The sequence below is a fragment of the Microtus oregoni genome, unplaced genomic scaffold (genome assembly GCF_018167655.1).
Source record: "Microtus oregoni isolate MIOR12 unplaced genomic scaffold, Mior012 000022F_ref0000154, whole genome shotgun sequence".
NCBI classification, from domain to species: Eukaryota; Metazoa; Chordata; class Mammalia; order Rodentia; family Cricetidae; genus Microtus; species Microtus oregoni.
In genome coordinates, this window is record NW_024543081.1 from 8,240,658 (window position 1) to 8,262,690 (window position 22,033).

The following is a 22,033-nucleotide window of genomic DNA, read 5'->3' on the forward strand; positions in this document are numbered from 1 at the left end:
AGAAACCACACAGCTTTCAGTCCAGACTACAGGACACTATATGAAATGCTAAAGAATCAAAACCACCCAGGCTTGGGGTTACCTTTCCTGATCACTGAGTTTGGAATACATGGCTTCCACCAACTCCGGGCTTTTCAGAAAGTGGTCTGAAATAATCAAGAACCTACAGGGAAAAGCAAGGGAAATTTGGTTACTATATACAGTAAAGCATGCATGTCCTTACCTATCTTTATAAACACATCTCACATAAAAGAAAAGCCTTTCACTTCATTGAACTTTTTTTACTATAGTCTTTTAAAAATATTTGTATACATATGGTCATTTTGCCTGTATGTATGTACTTGCTGCATACATGTGGTACACCTACATGTATACCTAAGACAGAAGCCAGAAGAGGGTGATGTATCCTCTGGAACTGGAGTTACAGTGTGTGGTAAGCCACGTCGTGGGTGTTGTGGACTGAATCCAGGTCCTCTGTAAGAGCAACAAGTACTCTTAACCCCTGAGCCATCTCTAAAGCCCTAACTTTACTGTGATTTTCTGTTTTAGGAGGTTCACAAATTATTTTTTTGGTAGTAACAAGGTGGGGGTTATCCTTGAAGTATTATTTTCTCCAATTTTCCGTGTGAAATTTTATGAAAATAATTCAGTTGGTTCAAATAGAAAAGCAAATCTACTTCAGCTTTTATCCAAGCTTTTCACTATGAACAGGAACATGAAATTTAGCTACAATTTCAGATCTAGACAGAAAACATAACACACAATTTTAGTCAGAAGCTGTAAGACGAGGCAGAAAAATGAACATGTCATATTGTTATTTAAAGATATGCCGACAATGCAGTGATGAATCCTGGCTTGATTTTCCGCTCTTTAAGAGTACTCAAGTTACCAAGAAAACATCCACGTTGTCAAGCACTGTGCTCATCTGGACAGAGAGAGGACTATGGAAGCCTGAGGCAAAGATTATAAGCATATTTCTTCAAAGTGCCTCTGTGACATCTAAAAAGATTGAATCCCATTATTAGTTCTCAATTTTATCTAAGAGAAGGGACCAGTAAGGCCTATGGAATATGATGTTTATAAATACTGTTATAGCAATAAAGGTTGACTATAAAGTAGCAAATCCACTAATACACAATTTACTCTCTCATTAACAAATAATGCCATTGAGTGTGACAATCAAATAACACACACCAATTACCACCACACTGCCCTCTATCTAAACATAAAACTCAGCACTGGTAGAAGCTCAGCGACTACTACCTACACAAAGCCCTGTGCCCCTACACCACTATCTCTGGGAAAAAAATCTAAACAAGTATTCTATTTTTTCTACAGATCGTTAAAATTGCCAATCACTATTTAGATTTAAGTATTTCTAACAATAATGAATAACAATTTAAAATGTCAATAGTATTCATATTAATTTAGGCAGTTTATCAAATGGAGTAAGCACTTCAAGCTAGGTTCACAAATAAAACTGGAATCCCAAAGCCCATTCATACATAATTTGGTTATTTGGAAATCAAAACTTTTCTCATGAGAACATCTGTTAAAAACACAATATTCAATCAAACAAGGTAGTGTGCCTATGATTCTAGAACAAGGGAGGCTTATGCAGAGAGACTGCCAAGTTCAAGGCCAGCCCAGACAACACAGCAAGATTATCCTCACATGACGCCTACTACCCAAAAAAACACAATATTGCAAGTACTGTACCAGCAACCAGAAAATAAGTTTGACTTCCCCAAATACTCCCCAAAAGCAGAGAAAAAGCCACAACTGCCAGACGACCCAACTGTTTCACTCCTGGGCATATTAGCCAGCAAATGCCATATCTTGCTATAGAGATATTTGCACATCCATGTTTATTTATTGCTGCTTTATTCAGTATAGCAAAGAATTGGAATCAACCTAATTGTTCACTGAGAAATGAATAATGAATATTAAACACATGCATATACTCACACAAATACTATTCAACTCTAAAGAAAAATATAATTAAAAAATTATAGGAAATGGATGGATTTAGAATGTATTATATTACTCTAAGTCACACAATCTCAAAAAGGGAAAAAAATGCAGAATCTAAACAAAAACATATGTAAACAAGTGTATATGTGGGTACAGTATAACATATAGAAAAGACAACAAGAAAGAATAAATATTGGTGGATAAAGAAGTGAATGTAGGTGATGGACACAAGTTATGAGGAGGTATTTTTTTTTAAAAGCTAAGTGTTTTTCTAGTTCTAATTCTATTATAGATATTTGGGATTTGGTGGGGAGGGGTAAGTGGATAAAAACATATCCAAAGATGAATGTGTAAAATCTGGTGTGAAGCTCCACAGACTCAGAATAGCTATTCTAAATATGAAGAAGTTCATTGAGAAGAGTACTGGGGGGCGGGGGTTGGTTTTTCAAGACAGGGTTTCTCTGGCTGTCCGGAACTCACTTTGTAGATAAGGTTGGCCTCAAACATACACACCTGCCTCTGCCTCTTGATTATTGGGATTAAAGATATGCATTGCCACCACCACCAGACTGTGTGATGGTTTTTATTTGCAAAATTTTTATAATAAGTTTATAAAAAAAAAACCTTAAGTACAGAAAAAGACAGTATCCAACTACTCAAACCAAATGCAATGCCAAAGACTTTCTCACCTACACTTTCGTGTTACTCCAGGATATCCAAACAGATCTGGAGCTATTATTATAGTCTTACATCTTTCCTTTTCTAAGACTAATGAAAAGAAAAATGAGAAGATAATAAAACCTCATGCTATTGGTGCTCTTTATCAGTCATCTGCACGTTCAACCAAGGGAAAGAGGGCAGAAAGGGGGTCTTCTCCAATTCCCAGGAACCTGTTTAGACTTAACAGTAAAGTAATTTCTGGAGGCCTCTGTGTGGTTCCAGCCAAATGCAGCCCACGAGCAGTTACCAGTTGAGGCCTACCTCCCGGGTGCTCCCATCCATTTGGTGACCACTGAGTTTCTGAGGTACTCTCAAGGAGATTTTGTATCTGCCAATTATGAGCTTGGTTCTTTATTCCAAGCTGCTAAGATACAGCCCCAGATACCTATCAGTACCTACCAAATAAAACAGAACTTTGCTACAAGTTGGCTCTAAGTAAGATGACTCTGAGGACTCATGCTGAATGACTGCAAATGTGCATACTGAGAGGTGTTTCCCAAGTAAAACATGTAAGATTTTCATGGGACAGCAGCTGTATATGGTAATTCAAATAAAAATGACATCCAAAAATTTTTTTAAATTTAGATAAAACTTCAACATAATAATATTTAAGAGGTTCAAACTGAAAAGGTTTATACTTTACCCAATGCTCAATACCAGAAGGTCACCTAGGTCCTGATCACACTGCCCATTGTTAGGAATAAATCCACAAAGAAGCTTATATTAATAGGAAAGAACTACTAAAATGTGAAAAATAAAAAATAAAATGTAGACAACAAAATTTTGATGAGTTTTACAATGAAAACCAGGTCAATTTGTTAAGAAGCTTATATTAATAGGAAAGAACTACTAAAATGTGAAAAATAAAAAATAAAATGTAGACAACAAAATTTTGATGAGTTTTACAATGAAAACCAGGTCAATTTGTTAAGAGATAATGTAATAATTGCAAATACAAACATCACATGATGATGTAACAGCTATAAACATAGATACTACATGATTAGTAATAAGTATAAACACAGACACTACATGTATACACTTCACAAGCCTGAAAACAAATACAGCAAAGAACTGAAAAGAAACTGGAGTAGTGGCACACCTGTGACCTCAGCACCCGAGAGGGTGAGGCACAAGAATTATTAGTACAAGGGCAGCTAAGGATAAAAGATAAAACCCTGCTCCAAAAGAAAGAAACTGGATTGCTGGAAGACTCTAGCAAAACTAGCAGAGCACACTCATCTTAAGTGCACACAGAACATTCTCTACGATGATGATATAGTGGGCCATAAACATAAACAACCTCAAGAATTTTAAAAATAATGAAATTATACAAAGGGTGTTCACTCCCAGTGAAATAAAAATTAAAAATAAATAACAAGACAAAATTTAGGAAAAATACATGGAAACAAGCCTCCTAAACAACCAATGGATACAAGAAAAAATTATAAGATAACTAAAATATAACTTGAAATAAATAAAACTGAAAGCACAATACAGTAGGAGTCACAGATTACTAAACAACTCTTATAAGGAAATTGATGGTTGTAAATACTTAGACACCATGTCAATAATCTAACTGCCTTTCTATCCTAAAAAGTAACAAAAAGACAAAATCCAAACCAAGGAGCAGGACAACTACAACAAAGGTTACAACAGAAAGAGAACAAGAACTAGAAGTCAAACAGAAGGGTCAGTGAGGTGGCTCAGCACGCAAAGGCTCTTCCTAAGCAAGCTTGACAATCTGAGTTCAATTCCTGGAACCTACATAAAGGCAGAAAGAGAAACTCAATCCACAGCATTGTCCTCTGAGCTCCACAAATATGCTATGCCAGCTTCCCATCCCGTCACCCCCAACCCAATAATACATTTCTGTAAAAAAGAACTACAGATTCATTAAAAAAAAAAATCCTGTTTTTAAAACTAAAATGATGGTCCTAATATTAATTAACATGGAAACGCAAGAGAACTAAAGTAGCCTCTTTTCCCCACCACACACACAAATCTTGATAAAGATATAGAAGGTCTCACATTTTCAGATGTCAAAATTTATGTTTATCAAGAGCATGCACTACTGGGATTAAAAGAGAAATTAAACTGATTAAAGAATTAAACAAACAAAAAAAACTGACCAGAGGTTTGTGAGCAATAAAATATCAGCATTTATATCCTCAGAGTATAGGAAAACTCTGAGGCTGGATATTATTCATTTAGTAAAGTATCTGCCCTAGAACTCGCTCTGTAGACCAGGCTGGCCTCAAACTCAGAGATCCACCTGCCTTTGCCTCTCAGTGCTGGGATTAAAGGCATGCTGTGAGGAGCGCGGGGCCCTTTGTTCCATCCTGCCCAGTTCAGCTAGCTTAACCCCCGAAATAACCACACAGAAATTTTATTAATTAAATTACTGCCTGGCCCATTATATCTAGCCTCTTCTTGGCCAACTCTCACATCTTGATCTAACCCATTTCTATTAATCTGTGTTCACCAAAGGTCATAGCTTACTGGGAAAGAGTCTAACCAGCGTCCATCTTGTGCAGGAGAACCATGGCGTCTGCCTGTCTGTCCTTCTTCCCAGCATTCTGTTCTGTCTTCCCGACCTATCTAAGCTCCGCCCTATCAAAAGGCCAAGGCAGTTTCTTTATTCAACCAATGAAAGCAACACAAATACAGAAGAACCTCCTACACCAAAGGCGTATGCCACCACCGCCCAGCTAATAAATAAATCTTGAAAGAAAGAAAGAAAGAAAAAAGAAAGAAAGAAAGAAAGAAAGAGAAAAAGAATCTCCCTACTCAAGGGTAAGCCCAGGCTTTACCTTTTTCACAACCTCAAAAGAACTATCATACCTCAAGTTTTTACTTAGAACTACAAAGGGGTTGAGACTGTAGCTCAGTGGGAGAGCTCATCTACATGAACTCAACTAATCTGCACCACAAAAAAGTAAGTAAATTAATAAATTAATAGCTGGAATAAGCCAGATGTGAAAGTCACAATCTCAGCTCCTGAGAGGCTGAAGCAGGGGATCAAATCTTCAAGGCCAGCCTAGAAAACAAGCAGGCCCTGTCACAATATACTATTAAAACCTCTATAAGGAAAAGATCTGTTAGGGTGGCCTCAAACAAATTTCCAGCAAGATACTTACGGCCATTCTGACTCTGGATGCTTTTGGTGAGCTTCTATGACGTTAATTGCAATATTGAGGTTTTCTTCCAGGTCTTTCATTCTTTCAGGATTAAGAGATGTGAACAAAATCATTGAACAGTAGGCAACAATCTTTTTGTCTGGATGATTTAAGCAAGACCTGACAAACAAAGAAATGAGACTCTTAGTCCAATTATCAAACCAGTAAAATAAGAGTATAATATAAATAATAGTAATCCTTAGCAAATTTAGTATATATTGGGATTTTTAAGATATAATAAATATGTATAGTGTTGTGAAACAAAGCATATCTTTGACTATAAAAACAGTAAATACAAAAGTAAGATACAATAAAGTAGGACTGGATAGATGATTCAGTGACTAAAAGCACCAATTGTTCTTGCAAAGGATACAAGTCTGGCTCCTAGCATCTACCCCTGGAGGCTCACAACTGCTTGTAACTCTGGCTCCAAGGGATTCAACTCTGGCTCCAAGAGACCCAACACTCTTTTGACTGAGGGCAACTTTATTTATACACTCTACCAACACACAAACATGCATGCACATATATAATTACAAATAAAATAAATCTCAAAAAAGACAATAAAAAATTGCATGTGACTTAGGACTCAGAATTGAAAAGAAAGTAACATTTAAATATAGAAAAAAATTAGAATGATTATTCCTTAGTCCTATTAGCTACAAGAACTTAGTGAAATCACTTATTGTCAGTTATATCATGGCTCATCCTAAAATTTGATTTTTGTCCCCACTTAAACTTCACAGCTCAGGCATGGATCAGCATGCTATTAATGGCAGTATTCAAGAGATGGAGGCAAGTTGATCTCCTGAGAATTACAAGACCTAGCCCTGTTAACATAGCAGGTTTTAGGCCAGGTAGCCAGAGATACAAAGTGACACCTTGTCTTTTTTTTTTTAAAAAAAAAAAAAAAAGATATGTAGACCAATGAGATTGCATAGCCAATAAGGGAGCTTGCTACCAAACAGGATAACCTGACTTCAATCTCTAGAACCCATGCAAAAGTGAAAAGGAGAGAACCGACAACCAACTCCTGAAAGTTGTCTCAGGCTTCCAGATAATTGCCATAGCACAAACATATGTATATGCACAGTTAATAGAAAATGTTAAAAAAAACTGTAAAATAATTCATATGAATTTATGTAGCTTGAGTTTCATTCTTTACATCTACAGTTAATTATTATTAATGGTAAAGATAATAGATACCTATAAATATTTATTAATCAATATATATCTATGAACACACACTTCAGGCATTTGAGAAATGCACTCTGAGCTAGAACTAAATAAGAGTTCATCTAATAACCATAACTTATGTACAAGCCCAGAAAACAAGCACAACCAGAGTGGGAAGCTCAGACCTTACACAGCAGCACTTGGCGTCACAGTGAAGCTGCACCCTTGACTATTGACAATCGACAGAAACTTCACCTGTCTACAGGACTTAGAACAACAGAAATAATCACACCCAACTTAAAGCACTTCCGTAATAGCTGCTGTCCTGCTACCCACACTGCTCACACAGAAACTTGGCCTCTATAACCACTACACAGTGTCCCTCTACTGCCTATCCACTTCTGTCACCAATTTACATTTTACTGTGATGGTCAACTAATTACGAATTAATAGAGCTAGTGTTTTAAAGTAATACATACATGAACCAATTCAAGATCCAATATAAATAACCAGACTGGTTATTGTTCTTACAGCAGCCATCAGACTGGTCAACCACATTTATAGTAATAAATAAGCTCAGTACTCATCTCTTAACCCTGACAAAGGGAACTGAATTCTCTTCTTCTCCTAGTGACAGATTACCACATTACTCTGATCGAACAACAGAATGGCTATCCCCACTTCTCACAGTCAAAGTCATCTCTCACTGATGAGCACATGTTATCCAAACGTTGTAATTCTCCATTGCTACCCAAAATAGTATTGGGCCGTGTATGTGCACAACAGTAAAAAATAAAGGATTAACTCACTGCCCATATTTTAATGTCTTTTTTTTATAGGGTTTTTTTTTTTCTGTATCAATTTCAGGGTCCTTAATGAAGTTACTACTTTCCTCATGATCTTTATTTCCTAAGATAAATCGGCATGTTCCCAGGGCCACCCATCTTGGTACAGAGCTCAGTGAGTATCAGATATGTGTATTATGGAACCACCACACAAACCAAGGTACAGAACACTGGCAGGGTCCAGGAGTCTCCTTTATACCCTCTCTCAGCTAACACCTACCTGCTAACAGCCACAAAGAATAAAGAATATGTACTATCCTGAATTCTATTACTACACTATGGCCTTGTTTTTCTTGCTTGTGAACTTCATACATAAAAATGAAATTATATCCATAATCTTTTCAGGAGTCAGTCAAAAACAACAACAACAAAAATCAAAAATCTAGACATCATACTCACATAAAGAGCTCTGGGAAAGCATGGACCCAAACAATGGCCTGGGAATCTTCATTCCGGGAGGCAATGTTGCCTAAAAACTGCAGGCCACAACGAAAAGCTAGAAATATAGAAAAGTAAATACTGAAGATAACAGACTCAACACAAGGAATAAATACATCTTAGTAACAAATATTTCCCATGTTGTTACATAGGAGAGTAAAAAAGAGAAAGGAAGGAGGGATGGAGGAAGGGAGGTAGAGAAGAAAGAGAGAGAGGAGGGAATTAGAGGAAAAAAATTGATTGGTTATCTGAGAGTCCCACTGCACAATGAAATTCTGAGCATGACATTAATATACCTCGTCAAAACAATGCTGTAAAATTAGCTTCTTAAAGATTATAAACTCAAATATAATTATATGAAATATCATTTGAATAATGCTCCAATTAAAAGCTCACTACAAATTAGGTATGTCTACACATGTATCTAAGGCACTCCAGATGCTGAAACAGGAGGATCATGCTAACAAAAGACTTGCCAAGACCAGTCCAATAAAACTCTCAAAACAAAACACAGCTATATTTAAGAATGAATTTTAAAACATACCTAGAACATAAGGTTATAGAAACACTGCAAGTAAAAGAAAGCTAAAAGGAGACAGATCAAATATCAGCCAAAAAAAGGAGAAATAGGCCACTTAAAATTAGATATAATATGTACTAATGCAAAAGACGTTACTGGAAGTATGTTAAATAATCATTACAGACATGTAAAAATTCTAAATTGGAAGTTATCTAGTAATAAACTGTCAAATATAAAGAAAAACTGACCACAGTAAGTGGGAAATATTGGCAATAAGTTGAACAGTTCTAAGATACCTTTTCTCAACAAATCCTAGAAGTAGACAAAAATACCACTATATCTCAAAGACTGAGTAAAATTTAATAAAAATCTAACTGACATTTAGAATATAATGCAGCAAAACAATGGCCACAAGTTCAGAAAAGTGACCGCACCAAATGTTAGGAGGATATGTGGACCACAAACTCTCATGTCCTGTAGGTGAAAATAGAACATGGTACAGTCCCTTTGGAAAACAGTTTGTCAATTTCTTACAATGAAACACAACAAAGTCACAATGACACCATTAACAAAGGTATCAAAACATAAATGAAAGATATATATTTAGCTGTGTATATATATATATATGTACCATGTTCTATTTTCACCTACAGGACACCTACATATATATATATATATATATATATATATATATATATATATATATACAGCTAAAGTAGAAATACAAACCAGTAAGTATCTCCATTCAGGGTCTTCCTTTAACCTAAACTAGGTAGAAACAAAAAGTTGACAGCGCACATCAGAATTGATGACCAGGCATGGTGACAAATACTCCTTTTCAAAAGAAGTTCAAGGCATTTGCAATCACCATTTATAATTACCAGAGAACAAAACTACTATTGCCAGCAAGACAAAAGACCCAAAGGCTAAAAAGGAACAAATCAAACTATTACATTCCACAGTAGCAATGAAATGCTAATGTATGTAGATTATTTTAAATGTGTAAATTGTCTACACTCTTGAGAAAGTGTATTTATTTGTAAGGCTTTTTTATAATAAAGTTTACAAATTTTAAAAAGAGCTTACAAAAGCTGCTTCACCAAAGTCAATCATATATATATATATCATATATATATATATATATCATATATATATGATATATATATATATGATATATATATATATATATATTTCTACAAGCAGGCAGAAAACAACCAAGCATAGTGGCACTGGGCTAAGGGACACAAACAGTGATACATTTGCCTAACACGTATAAGCGTATAACACGTATAGGCTCCAGTCTCAAACTTCAGTAAGAGAGGATGGCATGGGAACAGGACAAGGACGCCATTATAAAAGTACCAAGATATAGGGCTGGAGAGATGAGTAGTTATGAGCATTGGCTGCTCTTGCAGAGGACCCAGGGTTCTTAGCATCCACGTGGCAGCTCACAGCCAACTGTGGACCTAGTTTCAGGGGCTTGGACCTCCTCTTCTAACTTCCACAGGGTACATAGCATACATGCAGGCAAAATCATCATATACATAAACAAATCTAAAAAGAAAATGATTTTAAGTGCCAAGATACAAGTGGCAGTGGTGGGCACATACCAACGAGGAAACTACAAAATTAGACAGAGGCATTAAAGCAGAAGGGAAGAACTATCATAGGTCCAGAGTTATGTGGCTGAGTTTCTATCTAGAGATTAAATGTAACTGTCAGTCTAGATCCAAGTAGGCGAGTACACACACACACACACACACACACACACGTATGTGTCATTCCACATCCTGGAGGCCATACATATTTGTAGGAAGTTTAATAAAACCATTTTAAAACTTATATGAAGACATTAAGGGCTTTTAATACCTATGTTATTGGTGAAGAGTAAAAAGAAGATCTGCGTTCAGTCTCCAGCTAGTTCAGCTAATGAAGGTACCACCACAGGGTGGAACTGAGATAGGAACAAACAGAGACCCAATGAGTGATGGCAGGGGTATCAGCAGCAAACTGTAGATAAACAATGGTCTATACAAGAATTAGAAGTAGGGTGCCTTGATGGAGGAAGGTCATTGGTCATTAGCTAATAAAGGAACTGCCTTGGCCCATTTTATTGGTTAGAGGATAGGTGGGAGGAGTAAACAGAACAGAACGCTGGGAGGAAGAGGAAGTGAGGTCAGACTCCACAGCTCTGCTCTCCGGAGCAGACACCTCAGCAGAGACGCCGTACTCCTGGTTCCTGGGCAGACACACGCTATGAAGCTCCGACCCAGGATGGACATAGGCTAGAATCTCCCCGGTAAGCGCACCTTGGGGTGCTACACACAGATGATTAGAAATGGGCTAAATTAATATGTGAGAATTAGCCTAGAAGAGAATGGGCCAAGCAGTGATTAAAAGAATACAGTTTGTGTGTTGTTATTTCGGAGCATAAGCTAGCCGAGCAGGCGGCTGGGGTGCTGGGAACACAGCCCCGCCGCTCTTATTACTTCAGTGCCTGGATGTCAGAACAGAAAACCTGACAATGCCATACTTCCTCACACAAGACAGAAAGTTCCATCCCAACCCCTCACCTGATTATGAAGTGTCAAAATCAAGAAGTTTTAAAAATTGGAGAGTCTTTGAATCCATTGGAAAAGATAGTAATAAATGTCAAAACTAAGTAACTTTTTCTCAGAAGATTCCATGGAAAACAGAAATATTGCCACAGAATAGGAAGATATATGAAATATACAACTACTTTTAGACTCACAGTATATTCAAAGAGCTCTTATATACCATTTTTTTTCTCAAGACAGGGTCTCACTATGTAGCTCTGGCTGTCCTAGAACTTACTATGTAGACCAGATTGAACTTGAACTCAAAGAGAGCTACCTGCCTCTGCCCTCCTGGATTAAAGGCATATGCCACAGAACTTGGTTATTCACCATTATAAAAAGAGATATCAGCCAACAGAAAAACAGACCAAAAAAATGTTTTGTGAAAAAAAAAGGGGGTATGGTCTAAAACGGGTAGACAGGGATGAAAAAGAACTCAATACCATGAGCAAACCAGGAGGCTTACTCCACACCAACTAGACTGGCACAATTTACACAGTTAGAAACAGCATGTGGTGAGGGTGTAGGAGCCAAAGGTTCCAGAGTCCATGAGCATTAACAATAGGACACAGTCAAAACAGACTTAAGTAGATACCCCCAGTTCTTGATTTTGCCTCCCAGCTCCAAATAAAACTTTAATGTCTGTTCTATGAAAATAAAGGTGTCAGACCCTCAAGACATTTCTGCTAACAGCACTGTCACCACGATTTACTCCTCCTAGGGACCTCCTCCTATGCTCTGTTCTAGGGAGCAGTTTCTCCAGGCCCAATTCTCACAAAGCATGGCATCAGCAGGGCTAATAGCCAGAACCCAAAACCTGAATTAGTTAACATAACAAAGAAACTGAACACCAAATTCCTGTTTATACCAACAGATAAAATACTTAAAAAATAAAAAATTTAAAACTCAAACGTTTCTCACAGCCTGTTCACAGAATTACTTATTTCCGGTCTATTTTCCCGAGTTTTTTAAAAATTAGTCTATAATAAATGCTTATTGAGTGTTTATAATATAAAAATACCTACCTTTGTTCAGGTAAGTAACAATTTTAAGAGACTAACACTTCCCCAGGGTGGACTTCCACCATGCTCAACAGCCCTACCTCTCAGTACCTGCTCTGCAATGAGCCAAGGAGCCAGGAGTGCAATCACCCCAAGGGTCTCAGACTGAAGACGAGGTCAGGGAGGCCCCGCCTGAGCCCTGGGATTATCCACAATTCTGAACTCCTGATTCTCACTATTTCTTACCAGTCAATGCCATTAATTTATGACAGCAACTCTTTACATTAAATCTTACTTACTACACAACTGGGTATGGTGTATAGGCCTAAAACCCCAGCATATAGGAAGTGGAAACAGGAGAATAACGAGTTCAACATCAATGTAGGTTGAACAGCAAAGACCCAGCTCATATGCAAATACACACAAAAAAAAATCCTATTCAAATTACGCAGTGGTTGCTGTCTCCTCTAGCACCCTTACTAGCAGAGTGGATGGAGGGGACAAAGGGAGGGAAGAGAGACCAGTAGGGAAAAGTGGTATCGAGTAGGAGCCTCCGAGAACAGTAACCTCTAAACCAGTCATGGTAAGCAGAGAGTAAGTCAGTGATTTTAAACAAGAAAATGTAATATAGGATTAAAAGAGAAGCAACACTGAGGCAGCACATGGGTCGAGCTATAGGTACGCCCCAGGAACTGGAGGAGCGCTGGGCTGGAAGAACCCAGGAGCCTGGCAGCTTCCTACAAAACTGTGGCCAAGGTTCAAACACTCAATTCTTTTTTTTTTTCCATTTTTTTATTGAGAAAAGGAGAAAAAAAAAAAAACAAGTTTCCACCTCCTCCCAGCCTCCCATTTCCCTCCCCATCCTCCCACCCTTCTCCCCCTCCCCCCACTCCTCTCCCCCTCCCTCTCCAGTCCAATGAGCAGTCACGGTTCCCTGCCCTGTGGTAAGTCCTAGGTCCTCCCCTCTCCGTCCATTTCTAGGAAGGTGAACATCCAAACTGGCTAGGCTCCCACAAAGCCAGCACATTACGTAGGTTCAAAACCCCGTGCCATTGTCCTTGGCTTCTCATCAGCCCTCATTGTTCGCCATGCTCAGAGAGTCCAGTTTTATCCCATGCTTTTTCAGTCACAGTCCAGCTGGCCTTGGTGAGCTCCCAATAGATCAGCTCCACTGTCTCAGTGGGTGGGTGCTCCCCTCGTGGTCCCGACTTCTTTGCTCATGTTCTCCCTCCTTCTGCTCCTCATTGCCACCTTAGAGTTGGCAAGAGACTTGAACCTAGAGTGGCTCCCAGATGCCCAAGCCGAGGTCCCCAGTTAGTTCCTTGGGCAGCTGAGGATAGGGAACCTGAAATGACCCTATCCTATAGTAATACTGACAAATATCTTGCATATCATCATAGAACCTTCATCTGGTGATGGATGGAGATAGAGACAGAGACCCACACTGGAGCACTGGACTGAGCTCCCAAGGTCCCAATGAGGAGCAGAAGGAGGGACAAACACTCAATTCTTAAAAGTACTCAAAGAAAATAATGCACCAAGAACTCCAAAACTAAAACTCAAGGGCTTCTCACAGCCTGCTCATAGAATTATATTTTCTTCTGTCTACTTTTCTAAGTTTTTAAAAGTTCTATTATAAATGCTTATTGTATGTCTATAATATAAAAGTATCAACCTTTTTTCCAGATAAGCCATAATTTTAAAAGATACTAATAGTTTTACTAAATACTTCAGATTATAATACTCAAATTTAACATGCAAAAAGAGGGAAAGGGATACTCTGACCTGACAGTCAAGCAGAACAGGAGCTCCTCGAAAGAAAGAAAGAAAGAAAGAAAGAAAGAAAGAAAGAAAGAAAGAAAGGCAGGAAAAAAAAAACTCTGAAAATTCAAAACACCATTCTGGGAAAGAAAAGACTTACAGATGCCTAGGCTCAAGCAAGAAGACTGCAGGCAAGTAAAATAACAGTTTACTTTACCAAACAGCTTATCAACTGATCTTTATGTAAACACTAAGAATAGTGCAAAGCCCCTAAAAAATGCCAGCATTATTTTTACAGATTAGGAAAGAATATATGCCAAAAACAACATCAATAGCTCAATTAAAATAACTCATACTTGTGTTTACATAAAATTTGATGACCATAATATATTTGTCAGACCACTGCAATTATTGCCTGAAAATAATACTCTAAATATTATTTTGACAATATAATTACAGTTCTTACCTCAGAAGCAGTAACAAAAAACTGGCACAGTTACCCTGACAACAATCTCCCTAAAATAAGGTTCTCAGAGAAAGAATTAACAGATAGTGAAATCAGAACACTTTTTTTATAATGCTATTTCATTGGGTTTGAACTGCAGCACTGTGAAAATAACTTCTGAGCTTCTTATTAAATGCAAATGTCACTGTTGAATTCCAAATAAAAACCAGGGGCTTTCCTTTCCTAGAGGTGGTGAGAAATACCACAAACTTTCCTTTTCCTCCTTGTCTCTCTTCCAATTCTGCCACAGAATACCGGTCAGCTACTTAAAACAGAAAGCTGAAGTCAAAAAAAAAAAAAAAAAACCCAAAAAACAAAAAACACACAACTGCTTTCATTTCATGGACTAGAAGACCCAATGTTGTCAACATGGCAACTCTTCCCAAACTAATCTGCAGACTTAGCATAATCCCTCATATCTACAATATATTATACAAGTAACTTCTACAATTCAGCAATAAAACACAACCACAATCAAGAAAAAGAAACTGTGCAAAGGATTCAGACAGACATTTCTCCAAAACTTTATAAATGCCCAATACATACATGAAAAAATATTCATCATCATTAGTCATTTGGGAAATGCAAATAAAAACCACACATTACTTTCTACCCACAAGGATGACTTAAACCAAAAAACTGAAAGTGTCAGCAAGGATATGAAGAAATTAGAACAGACACTGGTGATTAAATGTAAATGGCTCCACTTATTGACAAACAGTTTAGTGGCTCCCCAAAACAGGAGCTGGAAAGAGGGCTCAGCAGTTAAGAATACATGCTGCTCTAGCAGAGGACTGACAAGATTCAGTTCCTAGCACCCATGTCAGACAACTTAGAATCACCTGTAATTCTAGCTCCAGGGGATCCAAAGTCCTCCTGTGACCTCTGTAGACACCCACACATAATATGGACAGAGACAGGCAGACAGACAGAGACAGAAAGAAGAAAGTAGAAAGGCAGACAAAAACACAGAGACAGAATGAATCCTCAACATGGTAATACTCAGGCCCAACAATTCTAATCCTAGGCACATACTCCAAAGAACTGAACACAGGCACTCAACCAAATACATGTACACATTCAAAGTGTTATTCATCATTGCCAAAAGGTGAGAACAGCCTGTGTTCATCAACTGATGAATGGAAAACAATACAGTATTATTCAATCCAAAAGAACAAAATTCAGATGCATGCTAGAATGTGACTGAACCTCAAAAATAAGAGAAATCAGACCAAGGGCCATGTAGCTCTACAATTCCATTTATATGAAATATCCAGAATAAATTAATTTACAGAGACAGAACATAAAATTGTAAACACCAGAGGCAGGGAGAAGGAAGAGAGAGGAATTGCTTTCCTTATACCTTTGAGTATAAGAAAACATTTTTAATTTTGTAAAGGTATTGGTTGCACAATATTAGACTGTTCTAAATGCCACTCAACCGTTCACTTTAAAACAGATAGTTTTATGTTAAGTCAATGACTTGGGAGACAAAACTAAATGATAAAATGATTGCCTAGCATGCCCAAGGCACTAAGTTTACCCCAGTACTACCAGGGGGAAAATCAATTAGTTAAACTGATAGTATTGAAGCTATCTAAATTATAAACAACTCTTAATGTGTCCTTTAAAAGACAAGACTAAGGCTAGCAATATAGCTCAGTGGTAGAGGCTTTCCTACCATACTAGAGCCCAAAGTTCAATTCTCAGCACCACCAAAATTAAAAAAATAAATAAATTAAAAAAAAAAACCACAAGGATCTATTCTCTAACATCAATCAATGTATTCCTTCACCACATAGCTATGCTATAAAAGCATTTTTAGAATCTTCCCCTTCCTATTTTTCGTATGTTATCCAACTCAATGAAGAAAGGATGAAACAATCATTAACCATATTTTGCACAAAAATAAAATAAGTCTTGCACAGGAGATTTGGGATAGCACAAAAAAGAAAGAGGGGAATGCAGAATCAAGGACAGAAGCTTTATGGTGGAAAGCAAGAGAATGTACAACATGACGATAAGGATGCGGGAGGGCAGAGGAGCGCATGTGATGCTGAGAACAAATGGCATAATTGCAAAAGAAATCTTCAATGAGGGTGGGTGGGGCTAGTACCCAAGGTTTTAAGGGGAGGGGCTAGCTCCCCTCTAATAGCTCCGAGTCATAGCACTTGCCGAACAAATACACCACTAGAAGAAATCAACCAACAGACAGCTGATATGTTTTCCATAGACAGCTATCACTGTTTTCCAGCAATTACAAAATGGTCTGCATCTGAACAGTGGCTGAATTACAGACTGATTTCTCCACACAACACAATGAAACCCGTTACTTTATCATTGTTTTTAAATCCTCCAACTCTGAGTACCAAGTCCTCATCATAAAGCAGAGCTACAAAAAAATACCTTTAATACTAAACATCTTTAAAATACTTAACAAATAAATTCTATGTCCTATCAACCTCTTAAAATACTGCCACTCAGAAAAGTTTAGAGCCGAGATGTCATCTATAAACTCTTAGACAATGTAGGTAACTTTAAGGAACCATCACTTTCTGTCACACCAGGTAACTGACTTAAGATTTAAAAGACGGATACTAAATCAAATATTAAGACCCCAAAATTGTTGTAAAATGAATCTGAAATGAAATAAATGCCTTGTATTATATAAAAACAGGAGTTAAGAAATAATTGTAAATCAAATCTATTTTAAATGGTTAAACTTCCCCCTGAAGGGAAGTATTTATATTACATATGGTAAGGGTGTTGTCTATTACAACAATTACTTTAACCCATAACCTAGTATATCTAATAAGCATGGATACTTACATTAAGATTACATCAAATAATTTACATTTACTCATAATATCTCATTTCCTTAGAGAAGAAGATCATATATAAAAACTTTATTTTTAACTTAATGATGTGGTAAGATAATAATCTTTGTGCAACGGAGAAGCAATAACCCTACTAATACAGAAAACTCAATGTCTTCAAAATAGTCTAATAGCCTTCCAGTCTTTCAAGCTAAGAAGCTGAGCACTGTTCTTAATCCCACATCAAGAGCTGTTAAGAAGAGCTACCTTCCCTTTCTGTCACACTAGATAATGGACTGACTAGTCTCTTAACTCCCGTTTTACATAAGGCATGTTTACATTAATGCTACCTGACACCCTATTCCCAATGGATAGGTAAGAACTAGAGGTGGGACTCTCTTCTCATAAGCAACAAAAGGAATCATAGAGGTGAGTGATACTAGACTGCAATCTGACTTAACAGACTTAACATATCCAGGTCTCCTCACTGGAATGTGAGTTCCTGGGGGCAGAGGTATCTGCTCTGGTCACTGCTGGAATCACACCCATATTAGTTACTTTTATTTTCACTGCAATAAAATACCTGAAAGAAGTAACTGATGGGAGGAAGGATTTATTTTGGCTCAGGGTTTAAGATGACACAGTCCATTGTGGAGGAGAAATAACAGTGACAATTGGAGCAGCGTGGCTAGAGTAGTGGAAATCGTAACAGGATACATTGCCTGATCAATCAGGATGCAGAGATCTCAGGGAGAACTAGAGATAGACTGTAAGCTGTAAGCCCTGCCCCATATGGCGCTATATCAGCCAGTTAGACTCCATGTCCAACCTCACGACACAGTGCCACTAGCTAAGGACCAAGTGTTCAAACACAGGAGTCTGTGAAGGGCGTTCATATTCAAACCAAAAGCAGTGTCTGTCACATTTCTAAGTAACACAAGGCAAGGCATCAGACACCCCAGGTTACTACTGCAAAGAACCACAAACTAGACAGCTTCAAACAATTACCTTCTACCATTCTAGAGACTACAAGTCCATGATTAAGATGCCACCAGTGCTAATGTCTCCTGACACCTCTCTTCTTGACAATAGTCTGCAATCTGCTTCCTGTGTCTTCATATAGTGTTCACCTATGTGTTCTACTATCCTTTTCTCAAGAAGACACCAAATTTCTTCACTGTACCTTAATAACCTCCTGTAAAATCTTGTCTTCAAATAAAGTCATATTCTGGCCACTGGAGGTTAGGATTTTGCTATGGTCTGAATGTTTGTGTCCTTCTAAAATTCATATGCTGATTGTCAAATCTCCAAAGTGTTGGTAGTAAGCAATGGGGACTGTGAGGGGTAACTAGATCTCGCAGTTAGTGCCCCTTACAAGAGTTCAAGAGTTCCTTCTGCCGCTCTACTATGTAAGGACACAGCAAGAAAGCACCTTCATTGAGTCAGAGAGCAAGCCCCTACCACATAATAAATATGCTGAAATCCTGATCCTGAGCCTCCCAGCCTTCTAGGCTGATAAATACCTGCTTTCATTAATTAACTAAGCTAAAGTATTTTGCTGCAGCAGCCCAAGCAGACTAAGAGAAGCTTCAGTGTAAGAAGTTGGGAAGAGACAAGTCAGCCTACAACAGGACAGAAAGGAAGTCACAGTAAATTTCCTTCACAGTAATTCTTTAACATTCCATGAAATACAGAACATGCTTCAGTGAATGACTAAACACTCAGAGCATTAGCTTTAAACATTTTTCAAGATAATAATCCATTAATTATATTGCACATTACCTGTTAGTAAAGAGTCTTGTTCCACTCGAAGTTCACGAAACAGAAGAACCAAATCAACAGCAACGCCAATTGTATCCAGGTTCCTGTATTAAATTTTAAGACAAAATTAAATTAAATACATGCTTTTCTCTAATACTGAATTTCAAATGCTAATTTAATGTATATGCTGAGACTATTCCTATCAACAGTTCCTACAGCAGGCAGAACAACAGCTTCCAGAGATGTGCATATCTAATTATTACCGTATCTAGTAAAGAGAACTTTTCAGACAAGACCAAATCAGTAATCTTGAGATGGAAGGATTGTCCTGAGTTAAATGGAATCCAATATATCACTAGGCTCATTACAGAAACACAAGAAAGTTGGAACTAAGAGAAAGGAGGCCATATGCCAAGAAAAATGGTAGAACTGAAAGCTGTCAAGGCAAAGAAACTGATTCTGTCACAGAAGCCTCTAGAAAGTACTATCTATGCCAACCCCTTATGGACTGTCGAACTCCCAATTCATAAGATAATAAATGTATTGTATTTAAGATTTTGGTAGTATGTCACTGTAACAAAAGCAAAGTGACACAGATCTCTGACAAAGCATTGGTGGGGGCTGCTGTACAAATCCCTGAAAAGGGAAGAGACTCTGGTCAGCGGGCAAAGGCTAAAAGAACCCTAAGACACATGGACAAAAATCACAGTGCCTTAGACAGACTTCTGGTAGAAACACACACATAAAGGCACAGCTGGCAACGTTTGGAAGGAAATGAGAACATGTTATTAGAGACTACAGGAATGGGGATCTCTGCTATGTAGTGCCAAGAGTCCTTGGACAACATCCTACAGCTGTGAGGAAAGGAAAGAAAAAAGAAATGCCTCAAACTGCCAGTGTACTGTGATCTTCTGCCTACTGTATTTGAGAAAAGATACTTATTTTCTAGTGTTACGGGTCCCAGATAAAGAGGAACTTTGTCCCAAGATGGATTACTATACAGTTTCATATGTAACTTAGATAATCCAGAGGATTAGATGTGGGACTTCTAGCTAATGAGGCCTAGAAGGCATTCTGAACATGAGCTGACACTATAATGGGTTTAGAATGTGGGAGACCTTAGGATAGCACAAAAACGTATTTTGAACATGAATAATGTGAATGTTTAAGATCAATGGGTGAACTAGGATAGCAAAAGAACCTAAACTCCTTATCAGTTTATTTGTTTTTAAGTGACCTTATATTGGCAAGAGACACAGTAATGATGCAATCTGTGGTTGGTCTTTGTCCTGAGCACCTGGTGTGGTGTTCCTAAAACCCTTCTACTTCCCTGAATGATAGGAACACCTTCTGATCACATCTGAGTTTATGCTCTAAAAGCAACTCAGACACAGCTTCAGAATGGTGTCCTTGCTGCCAGAAGACCCAACTTTCAGTCTCAGAGAGGCAAGCAAGATAAAAACTGAATTTAATACCCAAAAGCAATGATTTAAATTAACCATGTCTATATAATGAAAACTCCATTAAAAAAAATAACATTAATCCCAGCACTCGGGAGGCAGAGGCAGGCGGATCTCTGTGAGTTCGAGGCCAGCCTGGTCTACAAGAGCTAGTTCCAGGACAGGAACCAAAAGCTACGGAGAAACCCTGTCTCGAAAAATCAAAATAAATAAATAAATAAATAAATAACATTGGAGTCTGGGGCCACCTGAAGGTTGATGAGTACATCAAACTGCCAGGATACCAGGCATACCAGAGAGGACACAGAAACATCACCCCCCACCCTATACCTTGTCCTGTGCATATTCTTCTACCTGGATGTTCCTAGTACATACCTTTTATAATGACCAGAAACCTTTCTTGAGTTCTGTGAATTACTAAAACTGAGGGAACCCTACCGTGGAACCCTCAGCTTCAAGTCCCTGCCCTGGACTTTCCCACCTGGGAAAGTACAAAAGAAACTGGCATTCTGGCCAATGTTTCCAGAACATAACATTATGTTTTAAAATACTGGTATTGGGCTGGAGAGATGGATCAGCAGTTAAGAGCACTTGCGACTCTTCTATAAGATCCAAGTTCAACTCCAGAGGATCCCACTCCCCTATCTGGACTCCATGAGCACCTATAATACATATGTGGCAGATACACAGACACAAAAATAAAAAAACAAATCATTAAAAATGTTTTAAAATTTAATTATTTAAAAAAATCAAAGTATTAACTATGATTAGCAAGATTATTGCCATTTCTATCCATTTTCTATAAAGAGATGGCAGGTTTGCTTTAGCATTGACATTAAAACAACACCACCTTTTCCTCCTTTCCTTTCATCTTAAAAATCTCATTAATCATATCAAAGCCTCAGGTATAAGACTGTCTAAGCAGCCAAGGGAATCAAATGTCTTCTGGACCAGCTCAACTTAACCCATCACAACAGTAATAGAGAGGCCTTGAGGCCCTGTCTAGATGCAAATCCAGGAAAGAAAGGTGAACATCCTACTTGTGACTTCCAACTTCATTTCAAGTAAAATATTCTTAAAAAAAATTAATAGTAGTTGATTCTATAAAAGTAAGAGGGAAAGCCAGGCACAGCAGTGCACACCTTTAATCCCAGCACTTGGAAGGCAGAAGCAGGTGGATCTCTGAGTTGGACACCAGCCTGGTATAGAGTAAGTTCAAGACAGACAAACCCTGTCTCTGAGAAACCCTATTCAAAAAAAAAGGAACAAAAAGCAAGGGA

General features: G+C 37.8%; 1 protein-coding gene across 1 annotated transcript in view; it reads right to left on the reverse strand.

The window, feature by feature from the left end:
• Atxn10 (ataxin 10) overlaps positions 1-22,033 on the reverse strand; it is a 151,856-nt gene that overhangs the window by 106,371 nt on the left and 23,452 nt on the right. The window contains exons 3-6 of the mRNA XM_041672603.1: positions 19,315-19,397; positions 8,294-8,390; positions 5,835-5,993; positions 83-163 (exon numbers count right to left, since the gene is read on the reverse strand). Of these exons, the coding sequence (XP_041528537.1) occupies positions 83-163; positions 5,835-5,993; positions 8,294-8,390; positions 19,315-19,397 (420 nt within the window). The remainder of the gene's footprint in view (positions 1-82; positions 164-5,834; positions 5,994-8,293; positions 8,391-19,314; positions 19,398-22,033) is intronic.